This window comes from Chelonia mydas, chromosome 16 (genome assembly GCF_015237465.2).
Source record: "Chelonia mydas isolate rCheMyd1 chromosome 16, rCheMyd1.pri.v2, whole genome shotgun sequence".
NCBI classification, from domain to species: Eukaryota; Metazoa; Chordata; order Testudines; family Cheloniidae; genus Chelonia; species Chelonia mydas.
In genome coordinates this window covers 13,683,922-13,703,998 of record NC_057857.1, presented here as the reverse complement: position 1 = coordinate 13,703,998, position 20,077 = coordinate 13,683,922, and the positions used below count along the sequence as shown (strand labels likewise).

Genomic DNA, 20,077 nt, shown 5'->3' with positions numbered 1-20,077 from the left:
CCACCTGCGGAAGTGAAGAAACAGATTGATAGAGCCAGAAGAGTTCCCAGAAGTCACCTACTACAGGACAGGCCTAACAAAGAAAATAACAGAACGCCACTAGCCGTCACCTTCAGCCCCCAACTAAAACCCCTCCAACGCATTATTAAGGATCTACAACCTATCCTGAAGGATGACCCAACACTCTCACAAATCTTGGGAGACAGGCCAGTCCTTGCCTACAGACAGCCCCCCCAACCTGAAGCAAATACTCACCAGCAACCACATACCACACAACAGAACCACTAACCCAGGAACCTATCCTTGCAACAAAGCCCGTTGCCAACTGTGCCCACATATCTATTCAGGGGACACCATCACAGGGCCTAATAACATCAGCCACACTATCAGAGGCTCGTTCACCTGCACATCCACCAATGTGATCTATGCCATCATGTGCCAGCAATGCCCCTCTGCCATGTACATTGGTCAAACTGGACAGTCTCTACATAAAAGAATAAATGGACACAAATCAGACGTCAAGAATTATAACATTCATAAACCAGTCGGAGAACACTTCAATCTCTCTGGTCATGCGATTACAGACATGAAAGTTGCGATATTACAACAAAAAAACTTCAAATCCAGACTCCAGCGAGAGACTGCTGAATTGGAATTCATTTGCAAATTGGATACAATTAATTTAGGCTTGAATAGAGACTGAGAGTGGCTAAGTCATTATGCAAGATAACCTATTTCCCCTTGTTTTTTCCTACCCTCCCCCCCCCCCCCCCCCCGATGTTCTTGTTAAACCCTGGATTTGTGCTGGAAATGGCCCACCTTGATTATCATACACATTGTAAGGAGAGTGGTCGCTTTAAATAAGCTATTACCAACAGGAGAGTGGATTTGTGTGTGGGGAGGGGAGAGAGAGAGAAAACCTGGATTTGTGCTGGAAATGGCCCAACTTGATTATCATACACATTGTAAGGAGACTGGTCACTTTAGATAAGCTATTACCAGCAGGAGAGTGGGGTGAGGGGAGGTATTTTTTCATGCTTTGTGTGTATAAAAAGATCTTCTACACTTTCCACAGTATGCATCCGATGAAGTGAACTGTAGCTCACGAAAGCTTACGCTCAAATAAATTGGTTAGTCTTTAAGGTGCCACAAGTACTCCTTTTCTTTTTACACAAGTTTTTGTGACTAAAGGGTCAGCAGGAACTGCCTGAGTGACCCTCACTTTGATCCAAGCACTGACCTGAAGCTGGAAGCGAGAGGGCAAATCCCTGCTGGCAGGGTTTGAAGGACTGGACCTAGAGGGCCCCTGTGGAAGAGGGCGACACCAGGTAAGCTAGCATGTGAGCAGACTGCTGCGCACAACTCTGTGGGTCAGGGATCAAACACCGCTGACTGATGTACCTATATTGTCAAAAATGTCCCAGCTGGAGCACTGAAGAAGAGCTAGGGCTTGCTATTATAACTATCCACAGAGTCACCAATATGTTATGAAAATAATGTGGAATGGGTCCGTTCTAGGGTTCAAAGTATGTGTGTTTGCGGCGGGGGGGGGGGGGGGGTGTCTTTCTTTGTTACTTGTGGATTTTTTGTATCTATAGATCTGAGGAATTAAAATATGGTTGAGTGGTTTAGAATTGAATAGCTGTTGCAATGCTGGGTGTACGAAGCAAGAGGCGGTCTGTGGGTGTACAAGTTTATGTTTAGACTTGAGTAAAACAGTGATCCTTCCCCCTCTCTCACAGAATCAATCTCTGAACTGAGATCGCTAGTGGCTGCAGCCTGCTTAAGGAAACGCAAATCCTCTCCCACCTTTCCAGAAAATGATGGAAAACGAAGTCTTTGCATCGTTTACTTTCTACAGCACGATCTTGATTATAAAAATGTATGTTCTTGCCATCATTACAGGACAAGTGAGGCTCAGAAAGAAGGTACGTTCCAGCTTTTCTGCGCTCCAGAACTGCCTGCACTGCTCTGGGGTTTCTGTTAGCATTTCTGCAACTACTAGTATTGAGTTTGCTCCTTTAAATAGTGGCTGACTGGTTTTACTGAGGCTTTGAAGCAAGTTGGAAACTATTTTATAGCTGCAGTACATCAGCTTGGGGTGGTGTGTGAGTATTTCCCTCTCATCTGCAACATGTTTAGAGTAGGATTCAAAAAGATAAACAGTAATTTGCAAAACTAAAATGCCATGCAAGTGAGTTCCTTTTGGAAACAGCCTATTCGCTAACTATCAGTTTGACAGTTTGTCTGTAAGAAACTAATTTTTAAAAAGTTGTTTAAGTGAATAGCAAAAAAAAACCCAACATCCTGTGAACTATGAGTCTGTTTGTGGCATTTTAAAGGCTGGATTCCTACCTGTGTTTGTTACAGGAGGACCTAACTTCTTAGGAGGTAAACAAGTCTAGAGGGAACTTGTTTTGGGGTTGGGAAGTAGAACAGAAATATTCTCCTAGTGCATGGAGAAAAGCTGGCCTCACATGTCAACGGAAGTCAATCAAACATTAGCTCATGTTTTTTCTCCTCTTGCTAGGACATTCTGTCCTTTTTCCTTTAAAAAAAAAATCCCAACTGAACGCCCTGCAACAAAGAGAAGTCTGCTATAAATCAGTTCAAAAATGTTAGTAAAATTTTTACTGGAAACTGGTCAAGCCGTGTGTGTGTGTGTGTTAAATAACAGGCCTGTTTTTAGGACTCTTTCTCACTGTGAAAACTAGGGTGAGGACCTGGCACTTCTGTGCTGTAGCTCTGATGTATGTAATGTGGTTTGGGCTCAAACAGCAAGTTCAAGCAACTTAACCAAATGCCAGTTCAGGAAATTGTATTACAGCTCTACTTCTAAAACAAAGAAACAAAAATCCCGCAGCCCTTCCACGCAGCTGCATCTCCAGTCTGGGGTCCGTACAGCGCAGCTGGAGGACAGGGCCGGGGCTGGTACCGGTACAGCTGCGCTGGAAGAGCTGCCGGTGTGGCACGTTCTGCTCCTTTCCCTGAACCGCAGGGCTCTCCTGGGAACCGCAGCAGCGAAAGGAGCAGAATGTGGGGTTGCCAGGTGGCTCCCCCCCAGCAACTCCTCCAGTGCGGCTGTACCCACCCCTAGCCCAGCCCCGAGCTCTGTCCTCCGGTGGGGCTGTGCCGCTTCCAGGCCTGTCCTCTGGTGGGGCTGTACAGACCCAGACAGGAGATGTAGCTGCGTGGAAGGGCTGGGGGCAGGGCGACCCCACGTTCTGCTCCTTTTGCTGCTGCGGTTCCCTGCTGAATGTGCCACCCCCAGGAGCATCCGATCATTCTTGTCCCTCCCAGGTGTCGCCTTTGACTTTGATTACAATCCTGGTTGCTCAGAACTGTCTTGCTCTCCCTTGCTTGGGCTCTGTTTGAAGGTGGTGTTGATATGTTGACAGTAGAAATATGTGAGTTCCTTCTCACCCTCGCATACAGCTCAGCCTTTTGAGACGATCACTTCCTCCTCCCTGAACCGCCGAACAAACGAGTGAAAAGGGGAAAATCCTGGTCTCCCTGGAGTCAGTGGGAGTTTTGCACTGTCTCCTGCGAGGCCAGGATTTCACCCCAAGTCTGGAAAACTTCAGCCCCCAAAAGCTTCAGACTATACTGTAAGCAACTGGAAAAGGGGGTGAGAATGGAAACTCCAAGGAACAGCTGTCACCTCTGCTGGGTGCAATAAACACTAGGGCTGAGATTCTCCCAAGTCCCACTGACTTTTGAAGATCGGGGCCCCAGTACTGGTACAAGTACCCACTAAGGTACTTAACCATTGTTCTGCTCGGCGTTGCAGTGCTTAGGCAGCTGGCTGCCCAGTGGAATTCTCAGCCCCAAGCAAGGTGTCTCGGCTCCCCAGTCAATGCAGGGGAGCATTAGGTGCCTAACGCAACTCATCTAAGCTAGACAGGAGTGAAATGCCAAGGAGGGGGCTTAGATCTCTTAAGAGCTGACCTGATGCCCCTGGCTGACAGGTCAGAGATAGGTGCCTCCATCTTCTGGAGCTAGGCTCCAAAGCCAAGTTAGCCACTCAGATAGTCCATGCCCTAGAAGCCAACACTGCGTGTGTGTTTCTCTCATGCTCTTCCTGTCGTAGAATCATGGAATCATAGATTATCAGGGTTGGAAGCGACCTCAGGAGGTCATCTAGTCCAACCCCCTGCTCAAAGCAGGACCAATCCCCAACTAAATCAAGTTGGGGATCAATCCTCAACTAAATCATAGTTTCCCTGTGCCCCCAGTTGTCTCTTTGTGGGGTGCTGTGCTGTCCCCCACCCCCGCATCCCTATTGGCGGTCTGTATCCAGCCCTCTGGCAATGGGGTCTGACGGGGATCGGGTCTGGGGGTAGAGCACGCTGATGGGTCCCATTGGCAGGATAGGCATTCCTGTGTTTTGGCCCTGTGTGGCTTAGGCTTCAGCGAGGGCTCTGAGCAGCTTGCTCGCTGTGGGTCAACATCACGGCTTAGGCAGCATTTCAAATGCTGATTGGTGGAAACGTAAACACCATGGGGATCTTGGTACCTATGGGGCTGGGTGGCAGCTGAGGGCTGTTTTGAAAATGTCAGTGGTGCCCAAAGAGGCAGATGAGGCCCCTAAATACCTCTGAGGAGCTGGGCCTGGGTCTCCAAATCCCTAAGCAGCTTTGACAGTCTCAGCCATAGAGCCGGATCCTGCGAACGCTTGTCAGAGCATGTGACTGAATTAATCGTGCACAGGGGAGTTGGCAGGACTGGGTCCCAAGACTCTGCGTAAAAGCTGCACATTTAATGAGGAACAGAAAGGGATCACCTCCTACATGCTAGGCGCAGCACAGGGAGCTGGCCTTGCCGTGGGAACGTTAACTCCCCGTTTCCTGGCTCCCTTTTCGCTGAGCAACCTTAGCATTGTAGAGCAAACTTGATTGCACTTAGCGTCTTCGCTCTGGAGCCCTGCAAATCCGCGGCTAGCCGCTGATCAGCTGCAGATACAAATGTCGCATCTGCGCAGGGCTCTACATCTCAGACTCCCGTGATTCTTGGTGGGAAGCATCTTCTCACGCCTCTGAGATGGCAATTCTTTCTTCCAGGCTTTCGCCAATCCAGAGGACGCCCTGAGGAACGGAGGGCTGCAGTACTATCGAGAGGACCCAGACGTGGAGCGATGCCGCAGGCAAGTTCTGTACTGTGAATTCCATTGGCCAGCACGCGGTGAAACGCTCCTCAGCAGCTGCTCGGTGTCATGGGAAAGGCAAAGTGTAGGGCTCATTAATTTGGCAATTACCTACATGGGTTGATCAACGGAAGCCTGAAGCGGGATCCCATCAGCTCCTTGTGCTGGGGCTAGTTAAATATGAAATGGAGGCACTGGCTCATGAAACATGGATGGATTCATGCCTGGGGTCCTAAAGCCATCAACCCCGAGGGTCCCATTATAACTGGCTCCTTAGGGTCCAGATTTTCAGAGTGTCCCAGATGACTGTGGACATGTCTTGAATTAATGCACTAAGGTTCCTCCAACACCCCCAGCTCTGCCAGATTCAAATCTTCACTAATCCCTGCACAGCTCTGACAATAGCTCAGTCCATGACTAGGAATGCTCTGGGGTCCCACACAATTCTGCCAGTGCACCTTGGTCACTGTTTCAGTCCTAGGTCTAAGAGGAGACCGTCAGTGATGTCACATTGCATGTTGGTTTTGCCTCTAATGGGTACAAACGAGGATGAGACCCCGACCCCCCCCCCCCACCCCGAAGCTGAGCTCACTTGTGCTCCTGGCTAGATTTGAACCCAGCTCTCCAAAAGGTGGCAGGCTAGTGTATTAACCCACAGCCGCTGTATCTTCACGAGGAATTTTCAACCTGTATTAAGGAACTTGGTGTTACATGACAGTGAAACCATAGCTAAGGCCTAGTCTGCGCTGCAGAGTTAGGTTGACATAAAGCAGCTTAGGGTTCAGCTTCGCGTTGCCTCCTCTGGAATTTTCAGTGAGATAACTGATGGGCGACCTAACTGTAAGCATCTACACTAAAATGTCGCTCCCACCGATGTAACTCGCCCGTCACACCGACTTACTAATGCCGCCTCCGCGAGAGACAAAGAGCTTAAGTCGATGTAGTTAGGTGGATGCAGTGTCAGTGCAGACACTGTGTTGCTTACATCAACTGTGGCTGCCTTTCAGAAGCCATCCCACAATTCCCCGCACCTTAAATCGGTGCAAGCGCTCTTGGTGAGGACACGCACCGCCGACACAAGGAGCGTAGTGTGGACGTGCAAATGCGATTTAATTGCTGCAGTGGCTGTACGTTGACGTAACTTAGGTCAACTTAATTTTGTAGAGTAGGCTTGCCCTAAGCTTGTGTGTGTGTGTGTGTGTGTGTGTGTTAGCCAGGTCACTGTAAAATGCTAATGCGGACAAGGTTCTGTAGTTATAATTGTGATGTGTCAAAGCAAGCTCTGCCATGGGGCACAGGGTTTGATTTCACCTCGCTACATTAAAAGGCTCAGTAGAAACGGCCTCCACTGGAATTTTCAGTGAGATAACTGAAGGGAATGCTAAAATCCCCTTTTTTTGGCATTGAAGACGTAGCCCGAGTGAAGACAAGGCAGGAGTAATTTTAACCCTTGCTGGCTGGTCAAAGTAAACCCCAAGGAGAGCTTAGAGTCTCCCTTGGGTTACCGAGACAACTGCTGTGTATTAACTAACCCTATGTTACAAACTCTTTTCCAAGTGAAGACGAAGCCTGACTTTCCCTCGAGCCCCAGCAGCATGACGCGGGAGTAGGAGATGGCTGTGGTTAGGAGTTATGTAAAGTGAGCCACAAAAGGACTGGAGAGAGTTCAACAATGAGACCTGAAAGAAAACAAGCAGAGAGTCTGGAATCCCACAGCCTTATAAGGAGCCCCGGGCATTAGAGTTGGCCAAAAAGCTGCCTTTGTTTCTTTCCATTTCTCCTGCTGAAGTCTCTCTGGGAGGACGCTATGTGCTGGCATGGCTAGTGCCTGAGAGTTTATTTTTGTTGAGCTGAGGGCTGGCTCGGCAGCTTGGGTGCTGTTAACCGTCCTTTCTCCATGACCTCCAGTATGCCAGAGGAGAAACTGGTTGCATGACGCAGAAACAGAGGCGAAATGAGTTGGGTGTGGGGAGATTTATAGTTGTTTACTAATATACAGCTGGAACTGGAGAGGACTTGTAAGCAAAGGATTTGGGGGCCTGCCTTTCAGGCCTGCTGCAGTAAAAGTACAGAGCCAGACGTGTGTGCTCTGGGGATGGGTTGCTTATGGAAGTGGGGAAATGCCCCGTAATGGTGCGGCTTTTTGTGTGAGAACAGGTTGCCCTCTAGTGTCTGCCCACAGGGAGGATAAGAAATCTGCTATTCCTACCAGCTCACTGAGGAGTCTGTGATTTCAGATTTGTGTGTGTAAGAGAGACTTAACCGAATAATTGTATGCATCCATGTGGAACAATGGGGTGGGACCACACTTTTGACCTCACGCACACTGAACATGCAAGGCCGTGCCACATGGAGGATGCCATTTTATACAGAAACGCACCAGGGCGGGTCAAGCCTCTGGAGTGGAGCCATACTGGTGGGGGTGGAGTACCTGCACTTAAAAAATCAGGACTGCCCCCCCGCTCTGCCATTTCTCATGGAGACCACCCAGTGTGCAACGTGGCCTGACTGCCCAGGCTATGGCGAGTTGCTCTGGATTTACACTGGTGTAACCAAGAGAAGAATTTAGCCCACAGAGTTTAGCTACTGTCAGAACCATACAGCCAAAAGTACCCTAGAATTCCCCCTTACCTGTAATGGGTTAAGAAGCTCAAATAACCTGGTTGGCACCTGACCAAAAGAATCAGTGGGGAAAGAAGATACTTTCAAATGCGGGGGGTCGAGGGGAGGCAGCTTTGTTTGGGCTCTTTGTTTAGGGGGGTTCTCTCTTGGAACTGAGAGGGCCAGGCAGAAATCCATTTCCTCCAAACAATCCTGAACAAGTCCCTAATGTTACAAAAATAGTAAGTAAAGCCAGGCAAGGTGGGTTAGGTTATCTTTTGTTTTAGCTTGTGAATTTTCCCTTTGCTAGAGGGAGGTTTATTCCTGTTTTTTGTAACTTTGAAACTAACCCTAGAGGGGAATTCTCTGTGTCCTAAATCTTTTTATTTTTCCCTGTAAAATTGCCTTCCATCTTGATTTTACAGAGGTGATGCTTTTACTTTTTGTAATAAAATTTTTCTTTTAAGAACTTGATTGATTTTCAGTGTCCCAGGGGTTTGGTCTGTGCTCACCTGTACCAATTGGTGAGGATATTATTCTCAAGCCTCCCCAGGAAGGGGTGTAGAGGTTTGGGGGGATATTTTGGGGGAATAGGAACTCCAAGTGGGCGTTTCCCTGAATCTTTGTCTAAATCACTTGGTGGTGGCAGCATACCGTCCGTCCAAGGACAAGGGATTTGTGCCTTAGGGAAGTTTTTAACCTAAGCTGGTAGAAATAAGCTTAGGGGGTCTTTCGTGTGGGTCCCCACATCTGTACCCCAGAGTTCAGAGTGGGGAGGGAACCCTGACAGCTACCAAGGCAGGCTCCAGGAGAAAGTTACTGAGCAAAAGGCACTTAGGAAGCGAGAGATTTTGGCACAGAGTCACCCAGGTGAGGGTAACTGGGGAGTAGGGATGGGCCTTTTAGTCAGCAGATAAAATCTTCATTAAAAATAAACAGACTCAGTGGCTGCCTTCCCATGCCTGGACAGCTCGGGACAGGAAATGGCTTGATTGAGGTGTTGGCCACGGGCTGTGGTTGCCGTGTTTACATAATATCCGCATTTACGGGTCTGGAGTGAGGATGGGGAGACAGGAAAGGGTGACTGGGTTGCTTTGGCGCACGCTCCGTCTCCCTCGGAATTGGGGATGTGGTGATTGGAAGCAGCTGCCAGGCATTGAGGCCTGTCATCCAGATCCCTCTTCCCAGCATTTCTGCGTCAGTGCAGATGCTCAAAGTACCGGGCTCTCACTGTCCGTCCTCACCCCACCCTTGCCTTGGAGACCTAGGCATGCCAAGTTAGCTAATATGGCCAGAGGGCAGCATGGTGCGGATGAGTAGGATGCACTCCTGCTAAGGCTTGCCATGCTACGGAAAAGGCCAGCATTGACTAGAGACTAGGATGAAACCTCTAAAATCCAGGTTTTCAAAGCCTTATTGCTTAAGACTTATTGCTAGAGCTGGTCAAAAAATTTCCAACAGAAGAGTTTTCTGTTAGGGAAAATACTAGGGCTGATGATTAATGGCAGTTAACTCACGCGATTAACTCAAAAAAAATTAATTGCGATTAATTGCAGTTTTAATCACACTGTTAAACAATAGAATACCAATTGAAATTTGTTAAATATTTTGGATGTTTTTCTATGTTTTCAAATATATTGATTTCAATTACAACACAGAATACAAAATGTACAGTACCCACTCTGTTATTTTTATTACAAATATTTGCACTGTAAAATGATAAACAAAAGAAAGTATTTTTCAATTCACCTCATACAAGTACTGTAGTGCAATCTCTTTATCGTGAAAGCACAACTTAGAAAATGTAGGGGGTTTTGTTACATAACTGCACTCAAAAACAAATCAATGTGAAACTTTATAGCCTACAAGTCCACACATGCCTACTTCTTGTTCAGCCAATCGCCCAGACAAACAAGTTTGTTTACATTTGCAGGAGATAATGCTGCCCGCTTCTTATTTACAATGTCACCTGAAAGTGAGAACATGCATTCGCATGGCACTGTTGTAGCCGACGTTGCAAGGTATTTACGTGTCAGATATGCTAAACAGCTGTATGCCCCTTCATGCTTCGGCCACCGTTCCAGAGGACATGCTTCCATGCTGATGACGCGTATTAAAATAATAATGCGTTAATTAAATTTGTGACTGAACTCCTTGGGGGAGAATTGTATGTTTCCTGCTCTGTGTTTTACCCGCATTCTGCCATATATTTCATGTTATAACAGTTTCTGATGGTAACCCAGCACATGTTGTTCGTTATAAGAACTCTTTCACTGCAGATTTGACAAAATGCAAAGAAGATACCAATGTGAGATTTCTAAAGGTAGCTACAGCACTCGACCCAAGGTTCAAGAATCTGAAGTGTCTTCCAAAATCTGAGAGGGACGAGGTATGGAACATGCTTTCAGAAGTCTTAAAAGAGCAATACTCGGATGCGGAAACTACAGAACCCAAACCACCCAAAAAGAAAATCAATCTTCTGCTGGTGGCACCTGACTCAAATTATGAAAATGAACATGTGTCGGTCCGCACTGCTTTGGATAGTTATCGAGCAGAACCCCTCATAAGCATGTAAGCATTTCCCCTGGAATGGTGGTTGAAGCATGAAGGGACATATGAATCTTTAGCACATCTGGCACTTAAATATCTTGTAACGCTGGCTACAACAGTGCCATGCAAATGCATATTCTCACTTTCAGGTGACATTGTAAACAAGAAGCAGGCAGCATTACCTCCTGCAAATGTAAACAAACTTGTTTGTCTGAGTGATTGGCTGAACAAAAAGTAGGACTGAGTGGACTTGTAGGCTCTAAAGTTTGACATTGTTTTATTTTTGAATGCAGTTATATTTTGTACATAATTCTACATTTGTAAGTTCAACTTTCATGATAAAGAGATTGCACTACAGTACTTGTATTAGGTGAATTGAAAAATACTATTTCTTTTGGTTTTTTACAGTGCAAATATTTTTGTAATCAAAAATAAATATAAAGTGAACACTGTACACTCTGTATTCTGTGTTGTAATTGAAATCAATATATTTGAAAATGTGAAAAACATTCAAAAATATTTATATAAATAGTATTCTATTATTGTTTAACAATGTGATTAATCGCACGATTAATCGCGATTAATTTTTTTAATTGCTTGAGAGCCCTAGAAAATACTGATTTGACAGAATCGGAATGTTTGTGGGAATGTGTAGGTTTTTGTGATCATTTATCAATGTTTTATTTGACTTTTGTTGTAGTATTATAGAAGTGATGTAATGTCACCTCTTGGCTCAGAACATCATGAGTCTTCGTATCCTACCGTGACATAATGATGTCGGAGTGTGATATGTCAGGCTATGATGCAGGGTCCTGTTGTGATGCCGTCATGCCATGTGGTGGTGATATGCCATGTGCCATGTCTCATGTCATGCTTTAGCCCATTACATTGTGACACAATGTCCTATCTCATACAAACTGAAGCAACACACTTCAACTTTTTGTCCTGATTTGAGATTAAACCATATTTAAAATCCGGGAATTATCCATGGGATGGAAACTCCAAATTTGACCAGCTGTGCTCATTTGTATCGTGGTAGCACCTAGGAGTCCCAGTCATGGACCAAGGCCCCATTGTGCTAGGTGCTATACAGACACAGAACAAAAAGAGTCCCTGCCCCAAAGAACTTGCAGTCTAAACAAGGGCTCGTACACTGAAATACCAGTCATCTCTGGGGGATAAGGGGAAGGAGTTATTTTAAAGCTGACATGCAATGGGACAGGGAAATGGGTTTATACTCTTCTTCTTTGAAGGGAAAAAGGACAACTTTTTTCTGACTATTTTTAACACTAGCAATTTGGGTCTGGTCTACCCTCCCTTCCTGGAAGACTCTATGGATAACTAGAGACCCAGTAGGCTTTTGACTTCACAGGTATCAAGCCAGTGAAACCTGACTGAGAGAGGAAGGGTTTTGTTTTGATCAAACTGTTCAAGGCTCTGTCCTCATTGACATGCAGGTGTTGGGGGGCAGAGTTTAACAGGGAGAGAACTAACATGGCGCTGCTGTGCTGGCAGGATGATGAACGTCCCCAAAACCCACAGGACTTACTGCAAGAAATGTGGCAAGCACCAGCCCCACAAAGTGACCCAGCACAAGAAGGGAAAGGACTCTCTCTATGCTCAGGGAAAGAGGAGATATGATCGGAAGCAGAGTGGTTATGGTGGTCAAACAAAGCCTATCTTCCGTAAGAAGGCCAAGACCACGAAGAAGATGGTGCTGAGGCTTGAGTGTGTGGAGCCCAACTGCAGGTCCAAAAGAGTGCTGGCCATTCAGAGGTGCAAGCACTTTGAGCTGGGAGGAGACAAGAAGAGAAAGGGCCAGGTGATCCAGTTCTAAACTCAACCTTGTTCATTGTTATGGAATCCATTAAAGTACTTGAAAAGAAAAAAACAAAACAAAACACGGGTTATCTCAGTAACAAGGCCAGCTGTAGGACTGGCTGGGCTAGGTGAGGTCAGTCCTATAACCCCTGTCCATGCTGACCCTCCCACACTACTTTAATCCTCAGTAAAACCACAGTGCCCGCTCTCCACTGTGTTTTTACACCAGGACAGCTAATGCATGTTAGTTATTCTGTAGTAAGAACACCCCTCTTCTGTTAAAGTAGACAACCCCTAAACCTCTTTTAAACACTGATGTAACACCTGTGTCCACCAGAGCATTGAAAGGAAGGATGATGATCTCCTGATAAGGGCTGAGAAAGCTCCCACCCCATTGCTCTAGGTCCCCTAATGAGACCTCCAGCTAAAACAACCAGGGGAAGCAGAAAAATAGAAGCAAAACCCTCTCTAGCCTCTCAGACCGATCACAAAGAAGCCAATAGCCTTTCCTTTTGCAGGTTACCTGTCAAGGTATTTTGTAGAGACTGGCCCAAGCCTCATAACTCAGAGCTGCATCTGAATTTCCAGCATTCCATTCCTGGTGACTGTTTGTGTTAGGATTTTTTCCCCCTGGCCCCAGTCTCTTATGGATATTGAGCCACTCGTGGGTGACTAAGTGCATTGTCATCTCTATCACAAACCATTTAAAGGTGAATGTATCAAATGTAAGTGGCTTGCGGTATAAGCCTGGGCTTGAGAAATAAACTGCTCCTATTTCCTGTACCGTCTCCACTCCTTCTGCTGACCCTGCTTATACAACCAGTTTCAGCTCAAACAAAAGCAGCATTAAGTTAGAATTACCTGTCAAATGCAGTGGGATTTTGCAGGCTGGAAAGAGGAACCTACTGAGTGACTAAATAAACAAGGACACAGAAAACAAGGGGGAAAGTTGATCCATGGGGAAAGCTGATCCATCCTTGGGGAGTGCCCTAATTCATTCAGCAGAAGCCAGAGTTGAAGTGGAGATTATTCTATGCATGGGTTTTGGGGGTGGGGGAAGGTCTCTATGAACAAACACTTCAGGCTGGGAGCTGCAGTGTGAAGGAGGGTCGTTTCTAGTGGCTTTTGGGAGGGGGCCTGCACTGATTTTAATTTTTTGAGGCCCAATCCTACCAGGTATAGAATACCCTCAGCTCCTATCACTTCAGTAGGAGTTGAGGGCGCTCTGCATCTTATAGGATGGGGGGCTCAAAGAGAGAATGTGGTGCAAAGATCCTGTCCAGGATTCACTAAGGCCAGTGGAAAGACTCCCATGGACTTCAACTGGGAGTGGGTTGGTCCCTGACAGGTCATCATGAATTTGACCGTCATCTTAACTGTAACTATTTTATGTATAATTCAGGATAGCTGGTAGCACTGCCTATACTTAAGATTGCCCAACACTTCCCGTTAGACTCTCCCCCAGCCAAAGGAGGGGGTACATGGGCAGAGCCAGGGAAACTTGCATCCAAAAATTAGTAAAAGCTTGGATGATCTTCAATTTCCTTTTGGCTTCTCATGGGAAATTTGGAAAAATTTACACACGTCTGTGTGCTGACATAGTGAGTACGTTTCAGCCAGGATTTTGGTTTCCCCAGCTTCTGGGAAGCATTGCTTTGTCCTTGTTTCATAAACTCTTCCATTGGGGCGGGGTAGGGGGAGTTTAGTGGGAAAAATGCGTCTTACTGTAGGCTCTAAAATCAGTCAGATCCCCTCCCCCCCGTTTTTCATCACTAAGAACGCTTGCCTTAAAAAGATCCTGGGTAAGAAGTTAGGTGCCTAACTCCCACTGAAATCCAGCTGGATCTGGGTACCAGGCCCCTTTGAAAATCCTGGCAACTCTTCATTTCTTCGCTCATTTGTTTCTGCTGCTTACTCCTCACCAGTAGTCCGTGGCATTCCACCTAACAGCAACCCATCCATCCCATTCTCGCGCTGTACGGATAGGCTGCCAAGGGAGAATCCATCCAGTCCAGAAAGGCAGGGGCAGCAATATGGGCTGACTAGTGTATGGGGATGGGCTGGGAAGAAGAATTGGGCAGCTCAGTGATTGGTGGGAGGGAAGGAACTCCAAGGCAGCCCCATAAGCCTGAATTGTCCTGTTCACATTTCCAGGGCCCATCGCAATGACATGGAGAACATTTTCCCCTTCCTCTTCCTTGGGGCCATCTACTCCCTGCTGGACCCCAATCTCATCGTGGCAAGGATCCACTTCCTGATCTTCTGTGTGGGGCGGATAGTTCACACCGTGGCCTACCTCCTGCGGCTGAAAGCTCCCACACGCTCGGTGGCCTACAGTGTGGCACAGCTGCCTTGCTTCTCCATGGCGCTGCAGATTCTCTTCGCGGTCGTAACACACTGGTGACATGAAAGATAACCCACCAGTGCTGCAACGTGGGTTAGAAAGACACGCCTTTGCTGCTTTCCCAAGAGAAGAACTCACTCTGCTGTGGCTTTAGTGCAGGCATCTCCCAGCTGGCCAGAGCTTAGGGCTCTGGGAAGTCTCCTCTGGGTGTGTGCAATGCCCTATTTCCAGGAGCAGGCTGCAGAGGTGGAAGGACATGCTCCTCACAGCTGAGTGCTGGTGCATTAAGCGCTCAGTATTTGCCACAGCATGAGTACCACAGCAATAGCACTGTGGTGTCTTCCAGTCTTCTCGCTGGTGACCTGCGGGGAGGGTTCTTGCGGGAGGGAAGGAGGGAGGGAATAATGCCAAGTTAAGAACACAACTAAACCAGGAAGTGGTGAAGACTCTCTAAGTAGCCTGGCCCCATCACTCTGGGGAGAGGAAAGGGGGAGACACTTGGTCCCCCTAACTCACTTTGATGGGAGTGTGTACTGTCAAGAGATATGATGTCCCATCTCCTCACTTCGGCAAGACTACCTGGTGATGTAGCGAGAAAGCTAAAGTAGGAACGAACTGAGTCTTTGTAGAAAACAAACCTCTGCCCCCAAAACCTCATTTTTACTCTTTGATTAGAGAGACCCGACTCTCCTTGTGTTTGTTTGTTTGTTTGTTGTTTTTTAACCTCCTAAACAGGAAGGAAACAAGTTGGTGGTGCAACATCTGATACTGCCAGGCAAATCTCTGCTAGGAAGCATAACCCAAAGGGTTAAATCTCTCAGAGGGTGGCAATAAAAACACAGAGGGAAACAGAACTAGTGCAGGTCCTCCTTCCAAATCACATCATCATTCCAAAGAGGCAGCTCTCCTCTGGGCCTCTGATATCAAGATTTCACTTGACTGTAAACTCCAGAGCAGACAGCTCCATTTGCTTTCGGAGTGAGAAGGGGGAGTTAGCTCCAGGCACATCAGGCCATCTCGAGACTCCATCCTGGAAAGAGCATTGAGCTCAAAAGAAGGTCGGGGTGCTCAGCACTTGGCAGATCTTTGCCTTTTCTATTTCCTATAGGTACCTAGATGTTCTGTCATTTCTACATAGCTTCATATGAGATGTAGGTCTGAATGAAAGACCGCAAACCTATGTATGTTACGCTGTTCCCCTCTTGTGCTTCCTTGGCGTTACGAAGTATATATTCATAGTAAAACAAATACTATGTATTTCTCTTCTCGACCATTCCTTATGCCTCTGTGTATACATCTGTGAACCAGGCAGAATACCACCCCATGCCTCTGTTTGGAGTCAAAGTCCTTTGATGTGCTTGGATAAAAAGGGCTATTAAGGCATGTAACACACGGAGGTGATGCATGCACTGCAGAATCAGCACTTTCCTGGGTGACCTCTTGGCCCCTCCTAACTTTTCCCCGGTACAAGGTTGCCTTCTTAAAGGAGCTCTCTTCCCACCATGCCTTGCTGGAGCTGGCCCTTTAAATTTGGCAGAGCCAAGGAGCTGTAGCCCTAAAGCAGCCATGTTTGATGAGTGGGTGCATCTCCTGCCTTCCTTCCTAGCTGGTGAGTCCCTCTCCTGTTCAATTTTCTCTTGCTCTTGAGGATGGGTCATTCTCACCAAGTGCATGATGATGTTACCCTAGGAAATAACATTAGATGACCAAGAAGGGCAAATTGGAGCAGGAGCTGGAACCCTGCCGCATGTTCCATTATGTCCCCTGCTTAGCTGGAGATGGTGTGTTGGCAGCCTGGAAGGCCAGAGAGGTTCAGGTAGGGGATGATTGCTTCCACTCGCTGCATGGGGGGGTTGGGGTGGCAACAGGCCTCCCTGGTTCAGTCTGAATTTTGTGGTTAGGAGTTACCTCCTTGTAAGTGAAGATGAGCTAAAGTATTTATTCCACCCCCGCTTTTTTTTTTTTAGAAAGAGGGGGAGGTGGTGAGGTTCTAAACCATCCTGGGTTTTGCCCTATCTCTGGACGCATTTATCTGACTCCTATTCTCTTCTACCCTGCCTCTGCCTTTAAAGTGTGTGTGTGTGTGTGTGCACGTGAGGGGAAGAGCTGGATAAAATGGGACCTTGACCTGACCCCTTGTTGCTTTTGGGGAGAGGGGGGAGTAGGTGCTAGGATCTATTTTGGGGAGGGAGGGGGTAGGTAGAAAAATCCAGTTTGCAGAGCTGCTAGCTCTCGACTTTCACTGAGAGTCTTGTGATGTTTGTCCCTGATAAAGTCCTCTTTCCTGGAATCATGATGACATGACTCCAGGAATCTTGGCTTTCTTTAAAAAACAAACAGTTCATTTCCTGGCATGAGGGTTACAGAGAGAAACTTGGAAAAGTGAACTGTAAAAACTTGGCCCCGGGGGTGGGGGGTGGGGCACAAGGCAAATAAATTTAAAAAAAACCCAACAGGTTTGTATTACGATTTTTAAATATCATGGGTTTGGGGGGTGCTGACTCCCACTTCTTTTTTTTTTTAAAGACTTGGGGTTGGCAGTGCTGAGTTTGGGTTTATCTGGACCTGTCCCAAGACAGTACCTGTTTGACTGAAGCATTCCACCAACAGGCAGAGCTCTTGTTTTCCTCCTGGCTGCCCTCGCTTGTGGCCAGTCATGGCACTGCCCATGTCCTCTACCCCAGCTAGATGCAAACAGCATCCTAAGGACCCCCCGGATTGGCCCAGTGCAAAGGGAACATGTATATTTGTACTCTCCCTTCCATGGTTTAGGCATGACTCTTCCACAGCAGGCTTTAATAAGGGGGTTAGGGCGGGGCTGGGCTGGGGCAGGGAAGATGGACTGTGCTGTGGTCCCTTCACAAGGCCATACCTAAAATACACCCCTTGGCCTAAAGCCAGACCACCTTTAGGAATGAACTGTGGAAAGTGGGGCTATAGTTAAAAACAGAGGTGTGCACCATGCCCCTGTGCAGGGAATAAGTATAAACTCCTGCCATTTCACACCTGGATCGACCAGGGGAAGTTGGGGCGTAGGTTGCTAGAAGGCCGGACTGGCGAGCGTCCAAGGTATAGGAAACACGGGGTGGGAGCTGTAATGATGTAACAGGTGTAAAGGAGAGAGAAAGATCTAGGTCCCGCTTCATGCGCTGAAGGGAGAGTCATATAGGTGGGGCAAGATGAAGGCGTAGGACTCTGATGGGTAGCTAGAGCAGAATCCTTAAACAAACCCCAGGGAAGGAAGGGGGGTGGGGGGGGGGTGTAACGAAAGACACGGGGGAAGGTTCATAAGGAATTAAATTCTACTATGAGCTAAAGCAAAGAAAATTTTTCCCCCCACTCCCTGACCCCTTCAAGGTGAAGTTCTCTTTGTCACACACACAAATTCCCTAGGCATAGCATTATTATTACTGGTAGACCGTTCTTCCTCTATCAGTAAACGTAAGGAGATCGTGAAAATTTGACCTCAAATAAGGAGTGACCACACAGAAACACCTGCCTGTTTGCTTTAGAGTCTAGCTCTGAGATCGTTGAGTGTAAAAGGGGAGCTGTGCTGGCATGGGCAGAACAGGGTTTGTTTCCGCTGCGGCGTTTTTCGTCTAGTGCAGTGATCGTTCCCTTGCCTAGATGAATGTGGAAATGCCAATGCAGGGGTGGAGCAGCTCAGAGCCCTGCAGTGGGACTGGGCACCCTCGGATATCACATAACCTGCTGCCAGAAAAGAAAAAAACCAGAGTAGCAAAAAAAAAGCAGTAATCTGTGGGACAGCACCATAGCTTTTTAAATAAAGGTTTTAATACTTCTGCTTAAGCAAGGGACAGAAAGAGATTTGACGTCTATTATAACTGGAGTTCAAGTGTTTTTCTACATGATTTAAGCAAGATTTGTTTTATTTCTTTCGTGGTATAAATTGTGTCTGAATTCCATTTATATCCATAATATATCATTATATCCATATATTAACGGACTGTTTTGGGGTTTTTCTAGTAGCGTGGGGGAATCTTTCTCTCTTGTGGGATTTGCTGGGTCTCAGGTTTTTGTGGTCGGGAACGGGATAAAAATGCACGAAACAATGCCCGAGTGGGTATTGCGGGGAGGGATGAGAGTGGGGTTAAAAAAACAGTCCCTTGCAGGGCTCTAGAATAGGTACCAGGTGAGGAAGAAAATCCAACCCAGCAATGTAACCAAAATATAGCCATTGATACACGAAACTGTAACCTGGTGGTAGGGAGACTGTTCCAGGAGGAATCAATGGGAATTCAGTGTCTTCTCTTTCTTCTCACAAAGACCCTGCCGTATCTATGTCAACTCTCACCCCTTAGTGACGGCTTACTCTGTGTGATGGTACAGCACCCCCCTGTGGTGTCAGCCAGAAACACGCACACGCAATGTCCAAATCATAGTAATTTATGTCTGTAGGGGTTTTTCGCAGACTGAATAATAAAAATAACGTACACTTGGCTCTATTTCTTCATCGGAACTAAACCGAATAGAAACACAAATAAGGTGCTTTGTATGTTCTTGTCTTTTTGTTGTTGCGTTTTCTTTTTAGACTTGCTAGCTCATAAGTCTGCTTCTGTGAAAAGTGATATTTGTATGTTTGTTAACAAATCTTCTGCTGTGAAGAGAGATATTATCTACCTAGGAGGCAGTGAAAAGTGATATTAACAAACGTAAAAATATCACTTTTCACAACAGACATACTCAGCCCTGGCAAGCTGGGGGACAAGTTAAGCCTTGGATGGAGAGGTGATAGGGAGGCAGTGGGGGCCCAGGGTCATGGGCTGGATGGGTGAGGGGCCGGAGGAGGCAGCGGGAGCCAGGGATGATAAGAGAGGTGGTGAGCCCTGTGGGTGGGGGACGGAGCCTGCCACTGCACAGCCAAAGCCCAGAGCCTGAAGCCCCACGGTCGGAGTCTGCTGCCGTGTGGCTGGAGCCTGTCACCCACCACCCCAGGGTTGAAGCCGGAAACCTGAGCCCCACTGCCCTCAGGAAGATGGGGAACTCATACCGGCTGGCTCCAGAGGCGGGGAGGGCCCAGCCCCTGCTGGCAGCCCCGGGGGGGCGACCACTGCTTTGCCGCCCTCCCCCCCCCCTCCCCCGATCACCACTCAGGAGGCTGTGGCTGCAAGAAAATCATAGAATCATAGAATATCAGGGTTGGAAGGGACCTCAGGAGGTCATCTAGTCCAACCCCCTGCTCAAAGCAGGACCAATCCCCAATTAAATCATCCCACCCAGGGCTTTGTCAAGCCTGACCTTAAAAACTTCTAAGGAAGGAGATTCTACCACCTCCCTAGGTAACGCATTCCAGTGTTTCACCACCCTCCTAGTGAAAAAGTTTTTCCTAACATCCAACCTAAACCTCCCCCACTGCAACTTGAGACCATTACTCCTTGTCCTGTCCTCTTCTACCACTGAGAATAGTCTAGAACCATCCTCTCTGGAACCACCTCTCAGGTAGTTGAAAGCAGCTATCAAATCCCCCCTCATTCTTCTCTTCTGCAGACTAAACAATCCCAGTTCCCTCAGCCTCTCCTCATAAGTCATGTGTTCCAGACCCCTAATCATTTTTGTTGCCCTTCGCTGGACTCTCTCCAATTTATCCACATCCTTCT

The 20,077-nt window shown here is 47.2% G+C and overlaps 2 protein-coding genes across 3 annotated transcripts; both read left to right on the top strand.

Annotated features, from left to right (window-relative positions):
- Positions 1–994: 994 nt before the first annotated feature.
- On the top strand, positions 995–19,533 carry PTGES (prostaglandin E synthase). Of its 2 annotated transcripts, none has more exons than XM_007061064.4 (4): positions 995–1,328; positions 1,743–1,928; positions 5,061–5,143; positions 14,270–19,533. In XM_007061064.4, the coding sequence occupies exons 2-4, from the start codon at positions 1,821–1,823 to the stop codon at positions 14,517–14,519; spliced, it is 441 nt and encodes a 146-aa protein (XP_007061126.1). In that variant the 5' UTR covers positions 995–1,328; positions 1,743–1,820; the 3' UTR covers positions 14,520–19,533. The 2 variants fall into 2 exon arrangements, with proteins under 2 accessions (XP_007061126.1, XP_043386678.1); XM_043530743.1 differs by lacking the exon at positions 995–1,328 and adding an exon at positions 1,506–1,526.
- Positions 11,772–12,185, top strand: LOC119563850 (60S ribosomal protein L36a-like). Its single transcript, XM_037879879.2, has one exon. The coding sequence runs from the start codon at positions 11,811–11,813 to the stop codon at positions 12,129–12,131; it is 321 nt and encodes a 106-aa protein (XP_037735807.1). The 5' UTR covers positions 11,772–11,810; the 3' UTR covers positions 12,132–12,185.
- Positions 19,534–20,077: the final 544 nt, after the last annotated feature.